The sequence below is a fragment of the Motacilla alba genome, chromosome 3, assembly GCF_015832195.1.
Source record: "Motacilla alba alba isolate MOTALB_02 chromosome 3, Motacilla_alba_V1.0_pri, whole genome shotgun sequence".
NCBI classification, from domain to species: Eukaryota; Metazoa; Chordata; class Aves; order Passeriformes; family Motacillidae; genus Motacilla; species Motacilla alba.
In genome coordinates this window covers 100,265,751-100,291,714 of record NC_052018.1, presented here as the reverse complement: position 1 = coordinate 100,291,714, position 25,964 = coordinate 100,265,751, and the positions used below count along the sequence as shown (strand labels likewise).

The following is a 25,964-nucleotide window of genomic DNA, read 5'->3' as shown; positions in this document are numbered from 1 at the left end:
AGGCTAACTGGCTCCTGAGTTGTATTGGGGAATGTGTAGCTGGCAGTTCTGTGTAGAACTTGAGACCAAATCTGGTGTACTGTGTCTGGTTTTGGGCTTTCTGGTACAGGATAGGCAAGATAGGCTTGTAGTTAAGGTTGCCATGATGATTAAGGAGTTGAGGCCTACGATGCAGAAAGAGGGTTGAGGCTGCTGGGTTTGTTGATTCTCGATAAGGCTGAAGCAGGAGGAGATCTTACTGCTGTCTTTAGTTACCTGAAGGGAAGGTGTGAGGATGGCCAAGGCAGATGCGTCTCAATTGTAAACTGTGAGATGAGTGAGAGAACATGAAAATGGGGAAAAGATTAATCCTGATTAGATACTGTGGGGGGAGAGGGGGAAATTTACAATGAGAACAATTGAACATTGGGATAGGCTGCCCAGAGAGGTTTTGGTGCCTCTGTTCTTAGAGTTAGAACTCAACAGGATGAGAGACCCTGAGCATTCTCAGCCAGCTTGAATGATGGATCTGTCTTTGGCCCTGAGATGGGCACTGCTTTGAACAAAGAAGTGGATCAGTTGACTTCCAGAAATCTCTTTTAGTCTGATTTAATCAATGAGTCTGCACACAAAAGTATGGATTCTTCTCTATAGGTGTTTTGGAAAAAATATGCAGAAAAGTCTCTCCTATGTAGGATATGTATTTTCTATAAGAAATATGGAAGTTTAGCTGTTAAATTAGTTTTGTAAACTGATGGCATGCCTGCCCATGGCAGGGGGTTTGGAACTAGAAGATCTTTAAGGTCCCTTCCAACCCAAGCCATTCTGGGATTCTGTGATTGTAAAATTATTCTGTATCTCTTTTTAGGAACTAGCATTTGATCCATATGAATCATATGCACAAGATATTTTACGACCTGGGTTTCATGATCATTTTCTTAGTCAATTATCAAAGCCAGGAGCAGCATTTTATTTACAGGTAACTTGCCTTTGAATAAGACATGCTGTTGATATTACTGTGTTAATTACATTGTTTTATTGCTTCAGTACATGTGTTGTTTTAAGACTGAAACTTATTTTGTTTCTAGTCAATAGGTGAAGGCTTTAAAGAAGCTGTTCAGTATGTTCTACCCCGGCTCCTCCTGGCCCCTGTTTACCACTGTCTTCATTATTTTGAACTGCTAAAAGTAAGAATATTGTGTAAACCTGATGTGTTTGGGGATTTTGGGGTTTTTTTCATGGTTCTCAGTGTTAGGTGAGAGCTTTGGATGCTCAGTTAGGTGTAAAATATTTTACTAGAATGTGAATAATAAAACTACTGTATTGAGAGAAAAGCAGACTGTGTGCTCTGCAGGTGGATGCTGTAATTAACTGAATATCAGCTGATAATTATTTCTGTTGAATTATCTCTCAATCTAGAAAGCAGTAGAGATCTACACACTCATATTCTAGGAATGATTGTTTCAGCAGTGCTAGGAGGTGATGCCACATGGCTGTATTACAGAAAATGTCAAGCTGTTACTTTGTAAATTTGAAATCACAGCAAGATTCCCCTTCAGACTTCTTTTTATTTTAATAAGAGCTTCAATGTTCTTGCAGTGCACATCCCATAGGATTGTAAAGGTGATATCTTTCCTTCAAAGGGAAGGCTTGGTTAATATTTATACTTGGGCTATTTGTAATTAGACCCTGCATTGATAGGGTAACAATAACATACACATATAATAGCTGCAGAATGTTTCTCTGGGTCATTTATCAGTATTGCATAATGATCCTTCAGGACTGTAAAGCATTTTGAGGAAAATGTTCCAGTAGGATCTTCTTTTGGGCTTAATGGAAATTCAGAAGGTATACAGTGTTCAAAAGAACTATTTATGAAAATTTGGATCAGAAGTAAAACAAAACAAACAACCAAACAAAACAATTTTTAAGAAATCTGTTATGTTTCCTTGAATGTTTGGTTGGTTGTCTTTAGATAAGCCAGTAGTTCATCTTTGAACATAAGTGTCTATAGTTGTAACTTCATTTTTAGTGATTTAGATCTACGTACCTTTGGCACATAGCACATCTTGTATAACATGCTTTTTGAAAAATTTTAGGATGTGTGCCTGCTCTGTTTGTCTCATTCATGGGTTTGGTCTGACTTCAGGCATCTTTAAAATATGAAGCATTTCCTTTCATGGCAGTCCATTGGAAGGGAGGTTTGACACAGCTTGTTTGCATTTTGTACAATAAAGACCTGCACAGACATAAGGTCTCTCTGCTCACGCTGTTATCACACAGTCTCAAAATGCAGTACTGAAGGCTTTGCATACTTCCATGTGAACATGGCGCTGTATTACCTAATGGACAAAGCATGAAGGATTAGTGCTGTCTGACAGCCAGCCATGCTGCCTTGCTTCTTGCCGCTGGCAATTTTAGGGGGGAAAGGAGAGCATGTGTGCCTATGGAACAGGGAGCAGCCCGTGTTTGCCTTTTCTAGGGCTAGCTGGAGTCTAAGCTGACCCCTCTCCTCCAAAGTTTATCAGTCCTTTTGCAACTCATGACCTCTCCTTTGTGAAAAATTCTTCTTTTCACATTCATGCTCTACACACACAAGCACACAGAACTCCTCTGCCCTGTGTCCGTCTGATATTGTTGTGCGGGATTTTATTCTGTATCTGATGATATGCTCCCCAGTTTTCTTCCCACCATGTTGCTCATGTCACATTTTAGTTGGACACCTGTCACTGTGGTCTGTCAGCACACACATATCATGTACACAGAATAGGCAGTGAGGGATGATAGGTGCACATGAAGAGAGAGGTATCATCTCCGGTGGCAGCATCTTCAGCTGTCAGTGAGTACATTAGCGTGCAATTCAATATGAATCCCTGCCTCAAATAGTCTTTGCTAGCAGTAACATTTTCTTCCTTATATCTGGAATCTTTGAACAGATTCCAGCTTGATTTTTATCTGCCACAGAAAGATATTTGTGCAGTTACATCATCCTGACAGTTCCACTGATACAAGGTATTGAATTCTCTTGTGTGGTAAGAGGCCTGAGTTAGTGATTGCAAGCATGTCTATGAATAATCAAGTTAAAAATGCTATGAAAATGGATCTCGGGTTATGAAGAGACAAAATGTTGGCAAAGTAGCATGTGGAAAAAACATTTGATTTCTCTTGAATATAGATATACCTAAGGATAGAGAGGTTAGCATTTATCTTTGAGCTGCATATTTTGAAGTAATCTATTTAAATGCATTTCAGTTACCTTCTAACTATCCAGACTACAAAAAAAAGTAAATTTCTATTCACTAAAGGTTATCCTATTTAGAAACTAAAGCATTCCTGAAGTTGGACAGAGTACCAGGAATGCACAAATGCATGTTCTATTTTTAGCTGAATCTTCTTGCTGTTACATTGTTGGATAATTAGCATAGGACTAAGAGCTGTGTTTTCCTTCAACCAACCTGAAAGTCCTTAAACTTTTATATAGGAGCTATATAAAATTTCAGTTTTGTGTGAAACCGCACTTTTCTGCAGATGTTCAGATAATAAATGAGCTTTTATAAATAATAGAATCATTATTATGATATTTAGTAATTGAAGAAAGAGGTTTTCAAGACCTTTGAATTGGGCACTGGTTCAAATGCTGCACATTTGTATGCATGTATCATACTCTTTCATTGGATGAATAGACTACTTGAAAGTTCTTTTTTTTCCAGGTAGAAATGCTGCGAAGCATATATAAACTTTGCTTATATAAAACAGTGTATTTTGGGCAACAGGAGAACTTGGTAGGGATTTTGTGTGGTTGGGATTTTTTTTAAGCCAACTGCAGACTTGAGTCCCATGACTTAGGAATGGTAACTATCATCTCTTTGCTAATATATTTTCATATTTTAAATTAATGCTAATATTTTTAATATTTGTATTTTAATTGGAATTCTATCTGTAATATACTAAAAATCTCGGCATCCTTTTATTTCACAGCAGCATCTATTATGTTTATTTCTTCTTTTTCAAACTTTGTTCTCAGATGATAAGTAACTGTTCAGGTTTTACTGACTGGCAATTCAGCTCAAGTAGAAATACTCCTCAGTTGAGCTTTTTTGTCTTCCACCATGCTAATGGTAAAAACAATAATTCTGGTTTCACAAGGTCTTTCAAGATGATAACCTCTCCTTTTCCCAACCTGTTGGTATTAAATTTTTTACATGTTGCTGAAGAAGGCACAAGGTAGTACAGTGTTAGTTTAGGACTAGAGTATCTTAAGCTTGATCCCCTAAGTTTCTTGCTGTGTATTTTGTTGGGCAGCACATCCCAAAGTATTTTGGGCTTTGACTTCACTTTGATTCTCAGCCTTGTTTCACCCAGTGTTGTTTTCCAGAGTGTAACAAATTGAGTGAATTCAGTTTGCAATTCCATGTGTAAGTGGTGTAACCCAGCCCAGGGTGGAGAATCAAAGTCTTAATTAGTTGAACTTTGTCAGTCTGCAAAGGTTTTACAATATCTGCAATTATAGATCATTGTCTCACAGCACTGTCTGGACTGCTTGTCTTCAGTACGAACCCTGTGATTAATAGGTTCTGTTGCTTTAGTCAAGTTGCAGAGTATCCTTTAATTACTGTTAAAACCAGTAAATCATGGATTTGAACTAGGTGTGAATTATTTCTAGAATGTATTCACTTAATATCAGCACAAGATTTTACTTCCTGAAAACATTTTTTCTTCAGTAGTTCTTTCCAAGGACAGTAACTTGTATGCACAATACCATTTGAAATAAATAAAAAAGCAGAAGTATTGAAGTTTTACATACCTTTGTGTATGTAGCTGCAGATGTGGATTACTTATTGCATCCACTGGAGATGATGTGTAGTTCTAGGTCTCTGTGACAGATGGAGGTCTGTGTGTTGAAGAAAGTGTAGCTTGACCAAACTGTTGCTAGTGTGTGATAAGGACTACCCAGTGTATTTGGGTGTTTCCTAGGAGAAAAAGCTGGGGTGATGTAAAATTTGGACTGAAGTCTAAGAAGAGGTTTTCTAGAAAGTGACAGTAGGTAAAAAATATAAGAAACTTCATATTGTTAAGCTAAGAGGACTTGTATTACAACTGGAATGTTGTAAAGGTACAGGAGTTGTGTCATGTGGTAGAAGCCAAAGTTGATATATGAGGTGAAATGAGGAAATGAGATTCTGTATTTATTTCTTACTTGTGTGGGGTTTCATTGACAATATTTCTATTTCTTTTCTCCTTTAAGTGCTAGTGAGTTTATGCCTTAAGTCAGTTGTGTGTTCATCAGCCAAAAGGGAGAAGTTGATAGGGGAAAATAAAACTTTGTCACACATTTGTGGGTGTGTGTGCACTTTTCCCAGAAATTTGGTTATAGTTATTTGAATTAATTGATCCTTAATTTTCTTTGTAGCTGTGCCGCTCGTTGATGTGTTTCCTGTGTTTGTATCAGATGAATCGATGCGCATGGGTGTCACTTCATTTGTCAGTGATTTATGTCATCTGTTGTGGAGTTGTATTGGGGCTGCATGTTTTGCTTCATAGGTTTTTTTCCTTACACACAGGATGTATCTGGGATTTTGAGAAGCAGATGTCTCTTTCCAGGAAATTTTCTAATAATTTCTAGTAGTCTTCTTTCCTTTCTAAATAGGTGCCTCTGAGAATTTTTTTTCCATTATCCCTCTAAAATTGCTTTTCTACAAAACCTGGATAAAATATAACAAAAGTGAGTGTAAAATATTTGTTGTGACCCTTTTCCCTCCAGTCCTCAGTGGCACTTGAGCTGTGTCAGATAGTCCTGCTGGACCTGTAACAACAAATGCTATACTTTGATCCCTTGAGGCAGGAGTAGGATGTCACAGGGCCAGACTTCTTTGGGAAGTCAAATGAAGCATGTCCTGAACTCCAGACTTACGACTTCACTTACATGTTTAACCGTAGGGTTCCAAAGTCCTGTTTTCCAATTGATTTTCCAGAACCACCTGCATGGCAAACGCTCTGTAGTCCTGTGGGAGTTAGAAGAGCTGTATTAACTGATTTGTTCCCACTTTTCAGTGGCTGCTGTTAGTGATGGTAGAGAGCACTTCAACTTCCATGGCAGCAGCTTATGCTGAACACCCAAGGCCAAGCTCCTGTGAAAATGGATGAGTGTTGCAGGAATTTGCACAAATTTTGATCCTTTTTTTCCCTGCTAAATAAAAGTTTTTACAAAATCCATCGCGGACTGAATGCTAAGAAGCTTATTTTAGCTGGGATTTTCAGCTCCTAGTTTTTGTGACTGTGGCAGTCATGATACAGTCTCTGATACACTTGTATTGTTGCATACATCTTTTAAAAACCATAGTGTATTTCTCTGTCGTCTTGTCCTGCTACTTTGTGTACAAAAGGCAGATCCTTGGAGAGAGGTAATGCAGTGGTTAAGACTTCAATATGCTTGCATCTCTTCACTGGAAGTACTTCTGGATATGAAGCTATGGATTTAGTCCCACTGCCAGCTTTCTTTGTTTCTCTTACAACAGTGGAGGTTTATGTTTTCTGTCAATACTTCGAGATATTAAATAGAAACTGATGGAAATACGAAGGAAATAACAAACACAAGTGGAACAACAAATGCCATTCCTCGTTTGTTCCTGTCGCTTGCTGTTTCATTTCATTTCACCTGCTGTTTTTTTTACTTAACCACCAGGGTTCCTCTTAAAATCAACAGGGTTCTACCCTTCCTTTTCAGAATGATCTCTGAAATTGTGCATTCATCTTACATAGCGTCGAAATATTCATACATTTCTGTTCAAAAATTCGTACATTTCTGTCCAAACATAGAGGTGTTATCCAGTTTTGCTTACAGTCTTGCAAAATTTTCTGGCAAAGATCAGACTTGAATTGTTTTGAAGCAGAAAAAGTGGATTTCAATCCACTTTGGAATTACAAAAGAGAAAGGGAAGATGTTTTCAAATTGCATTGTCTTTACTTTGATGGAAAACTTGGGGGAAAAAAATGGAAGACCTCAATTACAACTGTGGAAGCATGTAGGTAAATATTCTGTGATATTTCAAATAGTGATCTAACTAAATGCTATGAACTAAATTATGAGTTTTAAATTTCTAATGTATTCTGCAGGTCTGCTAATAGTGATGAGACAAACCAAAGTGACAGTAAGAGAGAAGAGAGTTTCAGAGCATGAAGGCTCTGGAAGGATCTGTGTGAACTTGTACATTTGTTGCAGAAAGGTAATGATGCTGCTGTGGAGGAGACATCAGCACATGCAGAAAAAAAAAAAAAAAAACCAAACCCCATATTTCTGAAAAAACGCAGAGCAAATGGGTTTTCTGTACTTGGAGAAGTCAAGGCCTCCTATATGCAAAGCAGCCATTCCCAGTAATGAAATGTAAAATGCATAAATGGCTGCTAGTAGCCTACAAAAAGTCTGAGTGTTTAGGAAATAGTTTTGTGAGAACCTCAGAGAAGACATTTGGAAAAAAGGCTTTACTTTTCTATCCCTTCCTTGGTGAAGGAGATGCTGAGTCTGTAACCTAACATTGATTGCATACTTGAATCCCTTCCCAGCTGCAGAAACTGAGAGCAAAATTGCACCTCTTCCTGCTGAGCAGACACCAGGTGAAACACTTAGCAGGGTGCTGTAGCCCTGGAGCAAATCTGGCATATGGTCTTCTGACAGGCTGTACCCCTTTATGGGAATGCTAATGGCAAATTGGCCGCATAAGAAACCTTTTGTACTGTTGAATTGGTGAAACATCAGCTGACAGATTTGTGTAGTATACAGTTCTCAATGGGTCTTCCTGACTTTTCCTCAATGTCCATCCTGATTTTCAAAATGGCACTTCACAGTAATGTAATTGAATTCTGAAACATAATTATTTTATTTTCGCGCGCACACACACACACACACACACACACACCCCTTCCCAAATAAGAACATTCACATTGGGTAATCAAAGTAACTATTCCTTAAATTCACATATTTCTTTAGCCCAAATGTTTTTATATTTTTTGGGCTCGGATGCCAGTTGATGTACTTGAATTTTCAACATATATTTAGGATCTATTTTAAGCCACATAGTAAAGAGGTGAAGGAACAAGGAGTCTTGTACTAAAAGTTCAAATACTTTTTGTTTTCCTCTGTTTTGATGCTTTGCTTGTCCAGTATGCTTCCCAATGGGTTGATCATATTTTATATTGTGAGTTAAATGTAACATGAAATAAACAATGAGGGCCTTTTAAAATGTACTTCCAAGAGAATGCTGAAGGCTTTTTGTAACTAATTATCTGATATCTGGGGTTTGATATTTGACATGTGCTATTTTATGTAACTTTTAAAATTTGGACTGAGATGACATAATTAAACTTGGAGAGGAGAAAAGGATTTTGTCATTGCTTCAGTAAGATACTAAGTTCTGTTCCACTGTCAATGCAACTGACCCTCCTGCTGTAATGTAGATCTAAATAAACAGATAACTGTATGAATATTTCTACTGCACTGTGCTCAAGATTGTCTGAGTTTATATGAGAACAAAATGACTTTTCAAATTTCAGTGCATTGAAGCTGTGTATGTATGTTAGGAATATGGCATGTGGAGTTTCCTTCAAGGCTCAAGTGTGAGATGTTTTTTTGTCTGCTAACATTTTCCAGAAGTGCATAGTGTTCCCTGCAGTTGTCCCCATTTACTGTCCCAGATGATTTCCTGATGCTTTCTAAAAATTAAAAGTTTCTAGATATGACAACACTTTCTTTTGTCCCCAGTACACTGCTGTTTTGGGCTGAGTTTTTTGGGATTTTTTAAAATTACAAAAAGTCAGAGAGTGCTCTCAAGTATCTGCGCTGTTGAGCCACCTTCCGGGATTGGTTTATGGCCAAGTGCCAGCAGTCCTGCCTGCCTTGCTCAGAGGAGAAACCCTGTTGGTTTTTATTGTTGATTACAAAATAGGTCTGTCTTCTCTGTATTGAAGCTGTGGTCTTGATTCCCAGAGGAATTGGGGAACTTGCAGTTTACAAATTTCAGTGGTTAGGCCTAATCTTCTAGGAAGACAGAAGTCTAGGTTGCGATGCAAACTCTAAAATACAAGACTTCATATCTGTCATGACACCTGCTGCTATGGCTGTATCTGCATGTTCTCCTCTGTATTTTCTATCACTGTATTTCCAGAGAGATGCTCCTCTGACAGTGTAAGAGGTCGACTGCCACAGTCTAATTGTGCACTGCATGAGAAGGATTTCTTCTCTATCTCTTTGGAATTTTCTGCAATATGTAATCCTTGTGGTATGCAACAGGTAGAACAAAATACCTTGTCTTCCACTTCCTGGTGTCTCTTCAGAAACTGTGGTCTAGAATGTAGCGTACTTTCTTTTTATTAGACTTCCCTAGCAGTCTATTTTCCAAGTTTGTTTTCCTTGAATGAACAATGTCTTGTGCCTGGAGTATTGTGAATCACACGAATGATAAGCCAATATTTTCTCATAAGATTGTTAAAACCCACAATCTCTATAATACTGCTGATAATCAGAAATCTGCACTTCCTTCACATAATATTATAATATTTTTTGTAGTATATAGTGCACTTTCTGTAAAAAAGCAAACAACCCCAAAACAAACAAAACCCCCCTTACCACTTACATAGCATCTCCCTGGTTTATTCATTAGGGGGCACTGCACAGCTAACAATGAGTGGGAATTGCAGAGAAACTTTCTGGGTGCTTTCCAGTTGTGCCATTTCACTTTCCACCTTTTCTAAACTGTCCAGGGCCAGTGTAAGATGAAGTCATTGCTGTAATTTACACTGAGTTCTGGTTAAGTTTGGTTTTGATAACTGTACAGTACCATGTTGGAATATAAACTTCCAAATTCCTGTGTCCAGAGAAGTGTCTTCATACTAATTCAGAGTATTACTTGATTTGCCATTTGTGTTGGTGTTACACAGAAGATAACACACATTTCTGCACAGCACTTTCTAAATGTTAAACCTGGAGCATAATTACACTCACTGGATTTTGATTTAGTTTCTATTTACCATTGGAAATAGGATTACTCCCAGTGGATCCTGTTGGGAAAGTATTAACTGCTTTCTCCATATGTAAATATGTGTTTTGCATTGGGACATGGATAAGTACCAACAGTTTTGCAACTGGAGAAAGGTTGCTGTAAAAACAAACGTAAGAGCAGAATGCTTTGCAGTAATGAATGTTAATCTGTATTAGTTTGTTTCTGAAGAGAATGTATAGAATATTGTAGGACCTAGTAAGGCTTATTTTCAAGGAGACCAGGCTTAAACAATCTCTTCCACTGCTGAAGAGTAGCAACCGAGGAATTGTAGGAAACCCAGCCAGACTGTTTTGATGGAAGCTTGTAAAAAGGCAGCATACAAGGCAAAGAGCCTTCTCTGAACGCTTGTGCAGGAAAGATGCAAAATCTTAGAGGTAGTTACAGCTTTTTCAAAGCTTTCTTTCAGGACTTCTGCCAGTGGTGGACTTGCCTCCTTGGTCTGAAATCCTCTCTGAAGCCAGATCTGCAAAACTGAAGCAAAGGGGAAATGATACATCCACTAAATCTGGAGAGTAGAGGAATATGAAGAGGGTAGTTTGTTCCTTCTTGAATGATGTCATCTCCCTAAGATCTTTTGGGGAGTAATGCTTGTTGTGGTGCATTCTCAGACCTGTTTCAGTGGTTGTTACTCAAGTAGGCTCTGCCACCTAATGCTGCTTAGGTTGAGAGTTCAACAGATGATGCTACATGAACCAAAGCTGCCTAGAATAAACTTTGTGGTCATCCTTATGGCTGAAAACAAATAAAGTAGTCTTTGGCATTGACAGCTGTTGCATTGAATGATTAACTCTAGTTAGGGAAAAATTAGTGCTGTTCTCTGACCCATTAAAGTATCAGACATGATTGTTGTACTCTGTTGGATTTTGAAGGACAATACTTATATTTTACAGTGGAATCGAACATCACAGTTTCACAATTTTACTTTTTCCAAGGGTGTCTCATTCTGGTTCATGCTGGCCTTCATTTCACTTCTACCACCAAAACAAATCCTTCAGTCATGTGGAGCTAATTCTTGAGGTGTGATAATCTAAAATGCTTGTCTGTTACTAATTCTGCAAATGTTATTTCAGTTTGACACATAAGCCAAAACTGTAGTCACCTATTTTTTCTCTCACATGAAACATTTTAGTGCTTAAATGAAGATTTGAGATGCAAATCTTCAATTTAAACAATCTTAAACATGGTAGATCTTGTTTTAAAAATTTACCTGTCATAACAATAGTTAGACACAAAATATTAAGTGTTAACCCTTCTTATCCAGTTTTAGTTTAGTTTTTTGGATTCAAAACTCATTGTGGCTCTGGGCAGCTTGATTTGTGTTGGCTCTGCAGTTGTGCTGGAGGTTGGCTTGAGATAATTTCCAAGGTCCTCTTCCACCTGATTTATTAATTAGACTGTTATTTATGAGGTGAGAGTCCTTGTAATCTTGTATTTTTAGATGTGATGAAGGAATTCTGCTTAACTTTGGGTCCAGCTTGCCTGCTCCAGGATGCTTATATGTGTTATGGACTGATTTGATCTTGTCCTGTAGTATGGTGTGTATGGGGATCTCCTTCACTGCTTGTTCTTCTTAAGATTTAACACCAGAAATGGGTTCCATTAAGGAGCTGTAAGGCAAATCAAACCAATTTGAGATAAATACTGCATGTCTGAGTGTGTCTGTATCTGGGGGACCTTAGTGACTGGGCTGTGTGTTAATGAGATTAAGCTCTTAGCAGAGAGTTGTCTCTCACCTGTGTCAGTAACACACCTGATTATTACCATTAACTTTTATAACAAGCAGGAGCATGGAAAATCAGCAGATGGTTAGATTTCTTCTTCCTGGGTCAAACTTCTGGATTTGCATGTACCAAAATGCTTGTAACACTTCCTGTCTTTGACTTTCAATGTTCACAGCAATTGGAAGAAAAAAGTGAGGATGAAGAGGATAAGGAGTGCTTGAAGCAAGCAATAACTGCCCTGCTAAATCTTCAAAGCAGTATGGAACGGATATGCTCCAAAAGCCTTGCAAAACGAAGGCTTAGGTAAACGTTTCCGGTTTTTCTGCTCTCTGCTCTTAATGCTTTGCTATAAATCCAGGGCTCCCGGTTTCCTCTTTTAGTAAACAATGAACAAAATAGTTTGTGACAAGCCTGCTTTTTCAGAGGAAGTGACATCAAAGCCAAGATAATTTGTTATTGTTTTAAAACAGTTCTAATTTCTGTGTCCTTGCAAACTGGTAGTTGAGACGTTCTGAGAATTCACTGGTAAGTAGAAAGTTGTGGCATTGGTGGGTTAATTGTGCTCAGATAATAAATATCCACCAAAAAATATTCTAAAAGTACCTTTCTGTGTAGCTAGAAGGTAGTGTTCTTGAATTTGAAACTACTCTTAAAATTGTTTCAATATTTTTGTTGCCAGACAGTTTTTCTGCTGCCAAGCGTAATCTTTAGGCTTGAACATGAGTGCATTTAACAGATTTTTTTTTCTGAATGTACTTGTTTCAAATTAATGCCATCTAGAATTGTTCTGTTGGTTATGGAAATGAGTGGCTTGTTGGGCTAAGAAGCACGCACAGCTTGCCTGCCTCTGGTTCTTTGTGTTTAGGTAAAATATCTATTGCTGAAGATAAGTAGAAAATTTATCAGATGAGATACTTTAGTCAAGACTTTGCAATGGTGCTGATATTGAATGATGAAATTGCATTCTCAGTGAAATCCTCACTTCTCAGAAGGATGATCTGGTGGTTTTGTGTTAGTGGTGGTTGTTTTTTTGAAAACGTGTACTAATAGGCTGCCTTTTTCCCATCCTCCACTGAAGTGAATCCGCATGCCGGTTCTATACTCAGCAGATGAAGGGGAAGCAGCTAGCAATTAAGAAAATGAATGAAATCCAGAAAAATATTGATGGTTGGGAGGGTAAAGACATTGGACAGTGCTGTAACGAGTTCATCATGGAAGGAACACTCACACGTGTAGGAGCAAAGCACGAGAGACACATATTCCTGTTTGATGGCTTGATGATTTGCTGTAAGTCAAATCATGGCCAGCCAAGACTTCCTGGTGCTAGCAATGCAGAGTATCGACTCAAGGAGAAGTTCTTCATGCGAAAGGTACAAATCAATGATAAAGATGACACTAATGAGTATAGACATGCTTTTGAAATCATCTTAAAAGATGAGAACAGTGTTATTTTTGCTGCTAAATCAGCTGAAGAGAAAAACAACTGGATGGCAGCATTGATATCTTTGCAATATAGAAGCACGCTGGAAAGGATGTTGGATGTAACAATGTTACAGGAAGAAAAAGAGGAGCAGATGAGATTTCCAAATCCTGAGCTTTATAGATTTGCAGAACCCGACTCTGAAGAGAATATTGTGTTTGAGGAGAACATGCAGCCCAAATCTGGAATCCCCATCATCAAGGCAGGAACTGTTGTGAAGCTCATCGAGAGGCTGACATACCACATGTATGCAGGTGAGGCACTTGGTTTGTGCAGCCAAAACTCAAAGTAGTAACTTGTTCATGCTTCTATCTTTGTGTTAAATACATGCAGCAAAATACATAGAGTAAGAAGCGAATATGTTTGGCAGTTCACATGGGATATTACATGTGCATGAGATTGTTCTCAGGCAAGGGAGGGGGTGGGGCCCTGCAGCAATTGAGCTCTAGACAATACTTTTTCCTTTGTGCCCCAAGCTACAAGAACTGCCTTCCCTCCAGACTTCTAAAGCTGGGTGACACAGGAAGGGCCAGCACTGTGGGAGAGAATTACGGGCCCAGTGTTTCAGTTCAGGGTTGTACTCTATCAGCTGTGTCCATGCTGGTGTGCCATGGAAATACCAATGTCAACTTGATAGATGCAGTCACTTGCATACTTTGTCCTCAGAACTTTGCCTTAATCAGAACTTCAGTGAGGATTTGATTTAAGGACTTTTGACTTATGGTTTCTGTTTGTGTTGAAGTCATGTTAAAGACAATTATGTGGGGTTCGTCTTGATAGCAGCCCAGGATTTTCATAAGCTGTGCTGCAAAGCATCAGTTTGTGTTTGGGGTTTGGATTTTATTTTTTCTGATTCTATCTGTACGTCAGTTTTTCTGAAACTTGATGCATCTTGTTATTAGTGCTTTTCATATTCAACAAATTTTTTTTATTCCTTTTTACACTCTTAATTGCTGTAGATTGTTCTACAGCTCAGTCCTAGATGTCCTACATAGATCAGGAATATTTGTTTGAAAGAAGAAAGCAGAATATAATTTCTGTAGTTTAGTACTCAGTTTACTTTTTGAAATACTTATATCTGTTCACTCCATTACTACTCTTGCTCTTCTTTTAATTCTCCTAACATTTACTAGAAGGCCAAATGCAATATTGTGCTGGCAGTTTTTACCTGAGCAGTTTTGTAGCTGTCTTCATTTTCTTGTAACTTTTTAAACTTCTAGCTCTTGGCTTTGTATTTTATAGGCATGATTTATGACATAATTTATGTCATAAGTCTTAAAAGTTAAAATCAAACAACTCAACCTTAGAGAAATAAAGACATTTTCTATTATTATTTTTAAATCTAGCATTGTCTTTGCCAAAGAATTAGCAAAAACTATTGTATGAGAAAACTGAGAATATGGGTACTGAGAGATGGTCTGAAGGACTTTGACCAAAAGGATAAAAATAGTTGTCTTATAATGTGTGTAGCTTGTCTGTGTAGCCTCATTCATCTTAGTGGATGTGATGCTGCATTGCTACATTGTGCCTAATTTCTCAACGTTCTTATCTTCTATACCTTCTGTTTTATAATTGGTTATCTGTGAGGAAAAGCATCATTGTTCTCACCATTCTGTGCAGTCTTTTCCAGGGCAGCAAAGAAATAAAAGATAGAGTGACTCAATCAAAAATGCTCTGTTGTACAGGACATGATCCATTTGTGATGTAAATCATTCAGGGGTTTGTTGCATCTTGTGAGACGCAGTAAGTAGGGCAGCAATTCTCCAGAGTACCAGATTAGCTCTTTCACACATGTATCAGGGAAGATGAGTGCCTTGGTGATATGTAACCAAATAACTACAGACTGTAGAAATGCTTTCCTTGCCCCACACAGGATTGTGTGTCTGTGATGGTGGTGATCTTTAAAGTCTTCATTGGCTTTATATTCCGATACCAGAACAGCAAGTGTTTACCTTTCTGAGGGAATCTTTCTGAAATTCAGTGTGAGTGGTTATGGCAGCCTTTGATCTACCAGTCTAAAGACAGTATTTACTGTAGTTGTGGCTTTTCTCTAGGTTTTTATCTTTGTAGGTCAAGTGGCATAAGAAATAATTACAGATACACTTTGCAAAGGTCATACAAATTTGTTGCAGTTTAGTTAGTTGCTGTAGTCAAATCGGGTCTCAATTTTTTGTAATATATGAAGATCCACACAGTCCACCTCATTTGTTGATATGGGTGTTGGACCTTTTATTTGTCATCCCTCACCCCCTTGACAAATGAGAAACTATTTTATCAGCCAAAATTGCTTTGCTGTGCAACAGGGACAGCTCTAAGGAAATAATTCTGCCAGGAGTGGGAGGCATCCAGCTTCTACAATAGCTCGGACAGGGAGACAGCCCTGATGGCCACCTGGTCGCAAGGTGTGGCAGACTGTCCAAACTGTCCTGTGGTGGAGCAGCAAAACAGAGAGAAATCTCCTCTGCAAAAGCAGCTTTCCATGTATTTCTACATGAGAGAAATTGCCCTGCAATTAGAAGTTCAGGTTTTGACCCTATTTGCATATTCTGCTGGGTTTTCCTTGTTTTAATGTGGTTTTGCATTCATTATCTCCTCTTGCCCAATTCTTGTTTCAGAGCAGCTGGATTAGGTGGTACCAACATTTTAAAGTCATGGCATTTTTTTATCTATAGGGCAGCAGTCTTCTATTTTTAAAGCTTAGATATGTTAAGAGTGCTTGTGCGTCATCATAGTGTCCGTTTCCTTTCTTAAGGAATTCAAGGGTGATTATTTATAAATCCTCGTAGAACAGTTATTGTTCTTTTTTAGCTTTCAAATTGGCTGCATTGAAGAGAGAATTATCACATGAGCAGACATCCTGGCTAACTGGTGTTGTCTGTATTTTTTTAACACTTACTCATATATTGTACACTATTTTGAGTCACAGTCATTGCTAGTAAGATAACAAAGTTAAATTTGATTTTCTGATCTACTTCGTTTGAAATTCAGTATGTATTGTGGACTTATATGCTGACCCTGCCTGTAAATAACAACAGCTACAACTCAGAGCTTGCAGTGATCTGAAGATCTTAATTGCTATGAAAGCTCTTTTTTCCATGTAGACAAAATCTCTTATTTAGAGTAGATGATGTGTACAGATTGCAAGCTGTGAAAGCATGAGTTACTGTGCTTCTTTAGCACAGCAAAATTTGTGTATTTTCATTATGAAGATTGTGTGAACAGGGATGACCTTTTTTGTGCAAAAAGTATTGGAGTTCTGCCTTTGAAAATAGTTTTGGACTGTACAGTTTCAAGGACTGGTGGGAGAGGGTTTATGATTAGAAAAATGGAGTAATGAAGGACATTGTGAGAAGCAGAATAGCCAGTTGTTTAAGGAATGAGAATTATGCAACAAAATTGCAAGGAAATGCTGTGTTGCATGGCACAATAAGGTGTGCAGCACATCACAGTAAACTGTTGACCAAATGAACAGCTCAGTGGGATCTAAGGAAGTTGGAATGTCCATTCAAGAGGACAAGATGCTGGTAAAGAGTTAAGGAAGATTTCAAAGCGGCTCTTAAAATCCATATTCCAGGAAACAAATCCAGTAGAGCATTAGGTCAAATAATGCAGCCTTTTTATCCTACATGTTATAGCCTGCAGGAGTTTTTGCTTCAAGTCCTGTGAGCTCCTCTTCAGCCACTCTGTGTTAGGACAATTATCAGCTGGGGTTTGGTTTTGAAATCTGGATATGGATTTAATATGCAAAGCTGTTGCAATCTGCTCATTATTTCTGTTCAGTGATAACAGTGTTAGCCTTGTTTCTGGTCTGCTCTGTGCAGTGCCTGTGAGCTGTCACTACATTTCCTCATATTTGAAAACAAATGGATTTGCTTTTGTAATTATGAGAGACACTTCGGTTTTCTGATTGTTTTGATTGTTTTTAAGACACAATTTCATATTATAAATGAATTTATGTGTAATTAGTCAATTTAAATGAAATCAGTTGATTTTCTAGAAGTTAAATAAATAGAACCTCTAACGTAGCTGTCGGGTGAAAAAATATCTAGGCTGCCTTAACCACGCCTGGTTACCAGTTGTGCCAGTTATGGGGAAATAGTCTACCCTGGAAGGGGCCATTTCTATCCAGTGCAAAGTGACTTGATGTGTTTTTGGAGTTTTCATGTCCCAGTCACCCTCAAAACCAAAGTTGTTTACTCTTAAATAAAATCATCTATTCATTCATTTCAAAGTCATTGGAAAATAATCTTGTCTTTTAAAAATTGGAGGGGGGGGGGGAAGTCATTGTTGTGAACATTCAACAGAATGAAAATTGTTTTTAAGTTCTGCTTTGTATTGCTATTTTAGGAGGTTTTGAACTGTTATTAAAGCCATTTTGGTTTATATCATCTTCTCTGTAAGTTGCTAGGGTGACATCCTTAATCATAATGGATAATTGAAGTTATTGTAAAACAAAACAACCAGGTAATTGCTGACATAAGTGTAAAATTATTCTTTGTCTTAGATCCCAACTTTGTTCGGACTTTTCTCACAACATATAGATCCTTCTGTAGACCTCAAGAGTTGCTGAGTTTGCTAATAGAAAGGTATGCCACTGTTAAAAATACTGTTCTTATGAAGTGCATTTTTTTTTTCTTGGAGTGTGTAAGATTCTGGCTTTCCAGTTGGTTTTGAGTCGCTTCAAACACCTTTTAAAAAAGTTGTCCAGTTCAAGGATTGCCAGTAAAATGTAGGCGTTTATATCCAGAATCTTGTGCCCAAGGCTGGTGTAACAGAAGCCTAGTGCTTACACTCATCTTCTCTGCTAGATTTGAAATTCCAGAGCCTGAGCCAACGGAAGCCGACCGTATTGCCATGGAGAACGGAGACCAACCCCTTAGTGCAGAGCTGAAAAGGTTTAGGAAAGAGTACATTCAACCTGTGCAGCTACGGTGAGTGCTGCATCCCTGTGAGCCACCCTGAATTCCTTCTGAAGTGCCACCATTTGGCTGCACTGGCCCTTGGTGCTGTCAGCGGCCTTTCTTGCAGCTGCTTTGATAGAGAAGATAGACTGGGCTGCAGAGTGTTTCTTTATTCTTTGCTTTTGCAGAGTATTAAATGTGTGTCGACACTGGGTAGAGCACCACTTCTATGACTTTGAAAGAGATGCTGATCTTCTGAAACGTTTGGAGGAGTTCATTGGAACAGTAAGAGGTATTTACAGTTCCTTTAGTGCTAACATTTATCCTAAAGCATCCTGTTTCAAAGATATGGAGTGTGATCAGTTTTGCTTTCAGGAAAAACAGGACAGGCTGCTTATTAAATACTTCATAAAGAGCGTGAAATAGACTTTCATTAAGCCCACACACACACTATTATTCAAAATCTGGCTCTAGTTCAGAATAATGATTGTTATTTACATAAATTGAGTTTTGTTGTAGAGGGACTGAAATTAAATTTACATAATGTTAAATATGTTAATTACATAAATTAGTTTTGTTGTAGAGGGACTGAAATAATGAAAAATAGTAAGAACCGAGTCGTGATCAGGACAGAATAATTGCTTTGATTGTCATTTTAAACTTTACACACTTTAAACTTCACAAATTTTTGTGAAGTTGGATGATGGAAACCATTTCTTTGAAACAAGAGTTTCCAACTACTTCACGATGCATATTAGAACTGTAGGACACCTTGCTGTTGTGATTGTACAGACTTTTCCTGTTTCCTTTTAAATAAAGCCAAGACAGACACAGGAACAATTTGTAGGAAAAGACTGTGTCAGAGAAGTACTTAGTGGTTATTTCGCCACTAAAAAGAGGGGAGAATAAGGCAGCTTAATTCAGTGGGTGTTACTGGTAAATTTTCAATGGACTGGTGCATGAAAGTCTTATGGTGCAGAGCTAAAAAGACATTTGGCCTTTCAGTTTTATTCTCAGCTTTGATGGTAAATGCAGTACAGGAGGAAGCTTCTCCCTGTTTGTTACTTTGACTTTCTAGGTTATCTGAGGTAATCACATGCTCTTGCCCAAACTAGAAAGTTTAAAGTGTTTGCAGAAGTGCATTTTGGGCAAAACAAGGTTTGTTCCCAAAAACTCACCATAAACTCAGAAAAGAAAGAAAAGCACCTAAATCGGAGCAGGAGTCTAATTTGGGTGTTCTGATTTGTGCTTGGGCAAAGTCATGCTCAGCATTGGCTGTTAAGGAGTTCTTTCTGTCTTTGAATACTTCCACATTTGTGTAGAGAATGCCAATCCTAAAGAATATATGATTGCTTTAATTTAGTAGGTTTTGGGGTTACATGCAAAGAGTTCTGAATTATATTGATGTCTTAGGAAAAACAGTATTAACTAAATAGTAATTTTCTCTGTGTGCCAGGCAAAGCCATGAAGAAGTGGGTTGAATCCATCACAAAGATAATCAACAGGAAAAAGCAGGCACAAGCCATTGGGCCGAGCCACAACATCACTTTTGAGAGCCCCCCTCCAGCAATTGAGTGGCACATCAGCAAACCAGGCCACACAGAGACTTTTGACTTGCTCACTCTGCATCCCATAGAAATCGCTCGGCAGCTCACTTTACTGGAGTCAGATTTTTACAGGTAACTTTTCTCCACTGAGAAACACGTGGCGCAAATCCAAATATTCTCCATGCCTGAAATTGCTTCTGTGGGCCTCTGATGTGAAGCTCCACAGAAATTAAGGGACTTCACCAGTGGTGTGTATTAATTTCCATTTTTCAGAGGAAGCGCTCTTAAATACAATATTTGTTTTATCCTCCCCAAGTTAATGTGCAGTATGTGTGACTGTTGCATACTGTTAATTGTCTTGTGCTCCAGCTTTTTCTTGGTATTTTCTGTGTAGATCAACCTTTGAGAAGTATGAACAATTATTAAATCAGTTTTCTTCACATCCTGCTTTGTGTAGCAAATTAAGGACCGTGTCAGATCTCATCAGCTGTCTGTAAGAAATTATTCAGACATTGGAAGCTCACGTTTTGTTACGGTGAATGAGATGGAGATTTCATCTGTTCATTTAGATGAACAGAGGTGGTTAAGAGTGACATACATTAAGAAATATCTACAGTCTAAAAAAGAAGTATAGAAATATCATTTAGTCATGAGGGCAGCCTAACGTTGTAGAAGGGATACCTTAAGAATTTATTTCTAAATATGAACTCCAAATTCAGTGAAAATCAAGAAGGTTTGGAAAAATAATACCTTCCTTGTTTTAGTTACATTTTTTGATAAAACATCTACTTTTCCAGAGCTGTGCAGCCATCAGAACTAGTTGGAAGTGTGTGGACAAAGGAAGATAAAGAAATTAATTCTCCCAACCTTCTCAAAATGATAAGGCATACAACTAACCTAACTCTGTGGTTTGAAAAGTAAGTGACTTTCCTGAATCTGCACCTACTCCATATCTGGACATTTACAGACCATTCACCAGCATACTGTGAAAAATTCTGTTCTAGGAGAATTCCTGGTTTTGGTTTAGATGCCAAAACTGGTCCCTGTGAGAAATTTAACATAGTGGTCTCAAGCTCTGTATTCTTAGAATATTTTCAGATCTCTAAGACATTTTCAGAACTACCTCGAGTAATTTGACAAAATCGTATTTGTTTGTGTTACAACTTAATATTTGACTTTGGAAACCTCACCAGCGCTTTAATACAAACCCCAATGTTCTTGTGTATTTAGATGCATTGTAGAAACAGAAAACCTAGAGGAAAGAGTAATTGTAGTGAGCCGGATAATTGAGATCCTGCAAGTTTTTCAAGAGCTAAACAACTTTAATGGTGTCCTTGAGATTGTCAGTGCTATGAACTCCGCAGCAGTTTATAGGTTGGATCACACATTTGAGGTACAGTGAAATGTTTTCCACTTTTGCTATGGCAGTGTCATGCAGGGTATCTTGGCTGCACTGAAAGCCTGTCTTGTCAGTAAGCATTTGCTTCCAAAGAGCAAGGAAAGTAAATCCCCCAAGAAATTAATCAACCAGGGTGTAAGAGAGAGGGTTTTTTCCTTGGTTTCAGAAGCAAGAAATCCATCCCCACTTAAGAAAGGCGTCTCAGGATGGTGGGGCAGTGTCCTCGTGGTCCCTGATTCAAGTGCCAGTGGGAGACCGTTGCTCTCAGTACTGTTGCTGGGCCGTGCCTTTATCTTCTCTTTCCAAACCACCTGTTTGATCTCTCTTTTAAGCAAATTCCAAGTCGCCAGAAGAAGATCTTAGAAGAGGCTTATGAGCTGAGTGAGGACCATTATAAGAAATACTTGGCAAAACTCAGGTCCATTAATCCTCCTTGTGTGCCTTTTTTTGGTGAGTATGTGTGGTTTGGATGAGCCGTGTCCCACAGTAACATTTGGAAAGTATTGAGCTAGAGGACTAAACAGAGTATGAGCAATAGAGATAAAAGTCAATTTTAACAGGACAGGTGGGTTGAAATTTCAGGTGCCCAGACATGAATATGTAAAAAAAACCCTCAAGTGACTACTCATGGAAAATATTATTTGCAGTAAAAATAAGTATATCTGCAATATCCTATTTTATGCAATATCCATATTTGCTGATTTTTACTTTGAGTGTGGTTTGAACTGTTACAACCAGATCTACTCTCAATAGAAGGCAGTCACATTAGAAATATTATTGCCATTGACTGTGAGAAAAAGAAAGATCCTCTTCCTCATCAAGTGTTCCAAGAAATACAGCTAGAGTCTCATTTCTATTAAAAAGTCTTATTTCTGTAGAAACAGAGTTTGGGAAGCAAGCATCCTCTTTATCATCAGATTTAACAGTTCTTTGAAGTAGATTGCTGACATTCAGCAGATTGTGATGTTAAGCACATGTCACTCCTGTTCTTAAGCTAGCCACTGAAATGTTTGCTACCGATCAGTTCCAAGTCTGGACAGTGCACTTGTCCAATATAGGCTTCAAGCCAAAACTGAAAGAAAATAGTGTTGATGGCTTTTTTGGCCTTTTACAGATTGGGGAAAGATATACTCCAGAGCTCTGCAAAGAAAGATAAGATCAACTAAGAAACCTTCTGTCCTGCTTCAGAGATGAGTAGAGGTTAGCAGGATCACATGTGAATAGCTTCAGTTATTTCTGTCAAGTCATAATGACAATTCCAGACACATGATCTGTGATTTGGAGAGCACTTTTTGCTTCCTAATCTTCAAATTATTTGATGCAACTATGAAACCAGGATAAAACTTGAAAATAATTTTTGGAGTTTAGCTGGGGTGTCTAATGGAGAAGAGGAGTTAAGAGAAAGCACTCCTGTTCAGTGTCCCCTTTTAGTGTTCAGTTGTGTGAGCTTCCTAAACCATAGAAAGATGCACAGGCTTTGGGACTTTAATGCAAAAAGTCATCTTTCTGGAAAAGGCATGTTAAAATATTTAAATTGTTGCCCTTATTGGAATGTGAGGTGCAATTCTCTTATTGACCCTAACAAAGGCATTTTCTACATAATTGCAGTGCACAAATTAAATTCTTTAAGAATTCCTTGTCATTGCAGTCATGACTTCCTCCTTTTTTTGTACTCTATGTTGAAAACCTCTTCTGTGTGCTGTTTAGGGATTTACTTAACCAACATACTGAAAACAGAAGAAGGCAATCCTGAATTTCTCAAGCGCCATGGGAAAGACCTTATAAACTTCAGCAAGAGAAGGAAGGTAGCTGAGATAACAGGGGAGATCCAGCAGTACCAGAACCAGCCGTATTGTTTAAGGGTGGAATTTGACATCAGGGTGAGTGACACAATTTCCTTCTGTGGTGATTCTGTCAGCTGACATACCATAAGGACAGACTGAATTCACATAGATTAAGTCTGACTGATGGGCAGAGTACCTGTCATAAAACCTCTCTTGGGTCTCAGTGTAAGAAAGGGCAGAAAGCGCAATGCTTGCAGCTTCTTGGGTTTGTTTCATTTTTTCTCATCTGTTGGGACATTGGTAGATCATCTTATTGATCAGTGTTAGACAGGAACTGAAACTGTTATATTCTCATTGTCCTTCACTCAGTTGCAATTATTTGCCCAGTGAGCCCAGTTGTCTTTTCCTCCTCTGTTAGGCTGCTTTTATGTTCCATGTTTACCTGGTAGCACTGTGTTTGCATCATGTGTTGATGGAGATGGTATTCACATCTTTCTTTCTCCTGGTACTTGTTTTCCTTGGTCTGAGGTGTTGTCTAAGCAGTGTCCTCTCTGGTTGCTTTCCTTTCTTCCTTTTTTCTTTTTTTCTTACCATCTTTTGAGCTGTGTGCTTTCAGAGAGTAACAGGTTATCTTAAGAGATTCTGCAAGGTTTTTTTGATTTATTCTCCTCAGGCTTTGACAGAATGCATTGTGGGAGCAGTCACCCCGGCATCATTGTAAAGATGGATTGTTTGCAGCCTCTTCTGGAGGTGTTTGAACAAACCTGGTCTGATTTTGCACTGCAGAAAGCATTTAGGGTACTTGCACTGCTGGTTTTCAGGCCAAGCATAGCAGTAGCAATGTCCAGAAAAGGCCTGGTGACAAGCAGATTTAATGGCTTAAGTCTGTCAATACCTCTGACTCTAGCATTTTCTCTCTTCTGTTGAACAGTTGGGATCATTTGTGCTGTAGAAACAAGCACTATTAAGAAGCATCTTAGCTGACAAGTTGTCTTCCTTCTTGTGTTGCAGAGATTTTTTGAAAACCTGAATCCAATGGGAAACAGCGTGGAGACAGAATTTACAGATTATCTGTTCAACAAGTCACTGGAGATAGAGCCACGAAATGTCAAGCCTCCTCCAAGATTTGTTAGTATTCAATTTTTGTATTTATTTTTCAGAAAGTGCTTACATTTGTCTTTCATAGATGGCAGAAGTCATTTCAGAACTCTGACTTCATAACTACAAAGCTATATTTAAGTGATCCTATGGCCTTTTGATTTTGCTTTATATTTTGTGTCATTTCAGCCCAAGAAGTACAGCTACCCTCTCAAGTCCCCAGGTGTTCGTCCCTCTAATCCAAGGCCAGGTACCATGAGACATCCCACCCCCCTGCAGCAGGAGCCAAGGAAAATCAGCTACAGCCGCATCCCAGAGAGCGAGACGGAAGCCACGGCGTCTGCCCCAAACTCGCCCCGGACCCCGCTGACCCCACCCCCTGCTTCTGCCACTTCCAGCACCACAGACGCCTGCAGCGTCTTCGACTCGGACCCTTCCAGTCCTTTTCATACAAGTAGGTGCTCACAGACAGCAGGTGCCACTCACGTTTTGTGGTGCTAGGCAGGGGAAATCAGGTTTAGCCTTCTCAAGTGACTGTAAAAATCATTGCTTTTGTCTCCTCGCAGCATCAAAAACTTTCAATGTTTCTTACTCACTTTTTCTTTAAAAAGTTTTTATTGTAAAGGAGAAACTGAACAGAATTAGATGTGTTACACAGGGACTGTTACAGGTCTTTGGAGGACTTGTCAAAACTGAAGGCAAAGGTAATCTCTAGGGCCCATGTATGTCCCAAACAAATGTGTGGGATTTGCTGCCATATATATGTGTGAATGTATTTGGTGAGTATCTAATGGTGAACATTGAGAATAAAAAATGAATTGTTGGTAGGTGCCTTATTCTGCTGCCTGCAGTTCAGAACTGATTTCAGTTGTACATGGATGGTTTTCCTGCAGAACTTAAAATCAGCATTTGCTTGCTTTAAATCCATCAGGACCTATCCACACCTCTTTTTCTTCTGTCTTTCCCGACATACAAGGAAGTTCATATTTTATGGTGTGCCCTCAGTATTTAATAATGGATATAGGTTCCTTTCACATACAAGGGTTTTCAGAGACTACTCCTGTGTTCAGCTGGTTGCCACAAGGAGGTGAAATGACTTCCTAAAGGCAGAACTTCCTTAGCAGAGCTGTGCCATTGCTGAGTGCCCAAGCCAGGTCTTCAGAAAGCCTCTGGAGAAAGAATTTCTTTGTTGTTGGGTTCATTGACTGCAGGTTCAGGATATTATTTTAGTGCTGTTGTGACATAAGAAAAAGTTTGTGGTGTGGTTTTGGTCTCAAGGATTACTTGAGAAAGTTGAGGAGCTGATGGCCACAGAGATCTTTGCAGTTCAGAAAAGCAGTTTCTCTGGCAGCTGCAAGTTAGAAGCTTGTTTCATTGTCTTTATTTGCCACTTCCTTGATTCATGATGCTTTTTATGAGCAATTGCTTTATTATTTATGGCACCTCTATTGGCAGCAATATTGAGCCAAAAGTTCATTATTATCAATGGGTTTTTTTATGTCCCTTAGGATCTGCTTCTGTATCATCCATAAACTTTACCAAAACTTCAGATGATGCTCCTGTCCCTCCTCCTGTTCCTCCACGAAGAAGACCGGAATCTGCCCCAGCTGAATCCTCCCCATCAAAAGTAAGTAAGCAGAAAAAAGGTCATTTGTTTTTCTGGGAGAAGAGGGGTGCAGGGTATGATAGAAAAGTAACTCTCAAAGACAGTATGTTTATTTTTTGAAGAACTGTATATGAAAGAGTAAGCAGCCATATATTTCAGGCCTTCACAGCTCTACCTCACTATGTCTTGATCTCAAAAAAATGAAAATAGATGGGACCTAAATTTAGGGTTAGAAATGTCTCATCTACTGATGTGCTATGCTCAGGCCCTTGCATTGCCTGTGAGAACTTGAGGCTTCAGGAAGGTGTTTCCATCTGGGATTAATTGTTCCAGAGTATCGGTTTAGGAAATATGAATAAGAGTAAGAACTGATGAACAGAAATGATGGCAAGTGCTA

The 25,964-nt window shown here is 38.6% G+C and overlaps 1 protein-coding gene across 5 annotated transcripts in view; it reads left to right on the top strand.

Annotated features, from left to right (window-relative positions):
- SOS1 (SOS Ras/Rac guanine nucleotide exchange factor 1) overlaps positions 1–25,964 on the top strand; it is a 43,844-nt gene that overhangs the window by 15,426 nt on the left and 2,454 nt on the right. For all 5 annotated transcript variants that reach the window (XM_038130713.1, XM_038130715.1, XM_038130714.1 and 2 more), the window contains 15 exons: positions 848–958; positions 1,068–1,166; positions 11,928–12,055; positions 12,831–13,486; positions 17,737–17,818; positions 18,041–18,163; positions 18,322–18,425; positions 19,590–19,812; positions 20,478–20,597; positions 20,911–21,073; positions 21,412–21,529; positions 22,787–22,959; positions 23,875–23,991; positions 24,151–24,415; positions 25,470–25,588. In XM_038130713.1, the coding sequence (XP_037986641.1) occupies positions 848–958; positions 1,068–1,166; positions 11,928–12,055; positions 12,831–13,486; positions 17,737–17,818; positions 18,041–18,163; positions 18,322–18,425; positions 19,590–19,812; positions 20,478–20,597; positions 20,911–21,073; positions 21,412–21,529; positions 22,787–22,959; positions 23,875–23,991; positions 24,151–24,415; positions 25,470–25,588 (2,601 nt within the window). The remainder of the gene's footprint in view (positions 1–847; positions 959–1,067; positions 1,167–11,927; positions 12,056–12,830; positions 13,487–17,736; positions 17,819–18,040; positions 18,164–18,321; positions 18,426–19,589; positions 19,813–20,477; positions 20,598–20,910; positions 21,074–21,411; positions 21,530–22,786; positions 22,960–23,874; positions 23,992–24,150; positions 24,416–25,469; positions 25,589–25,964) is intronic.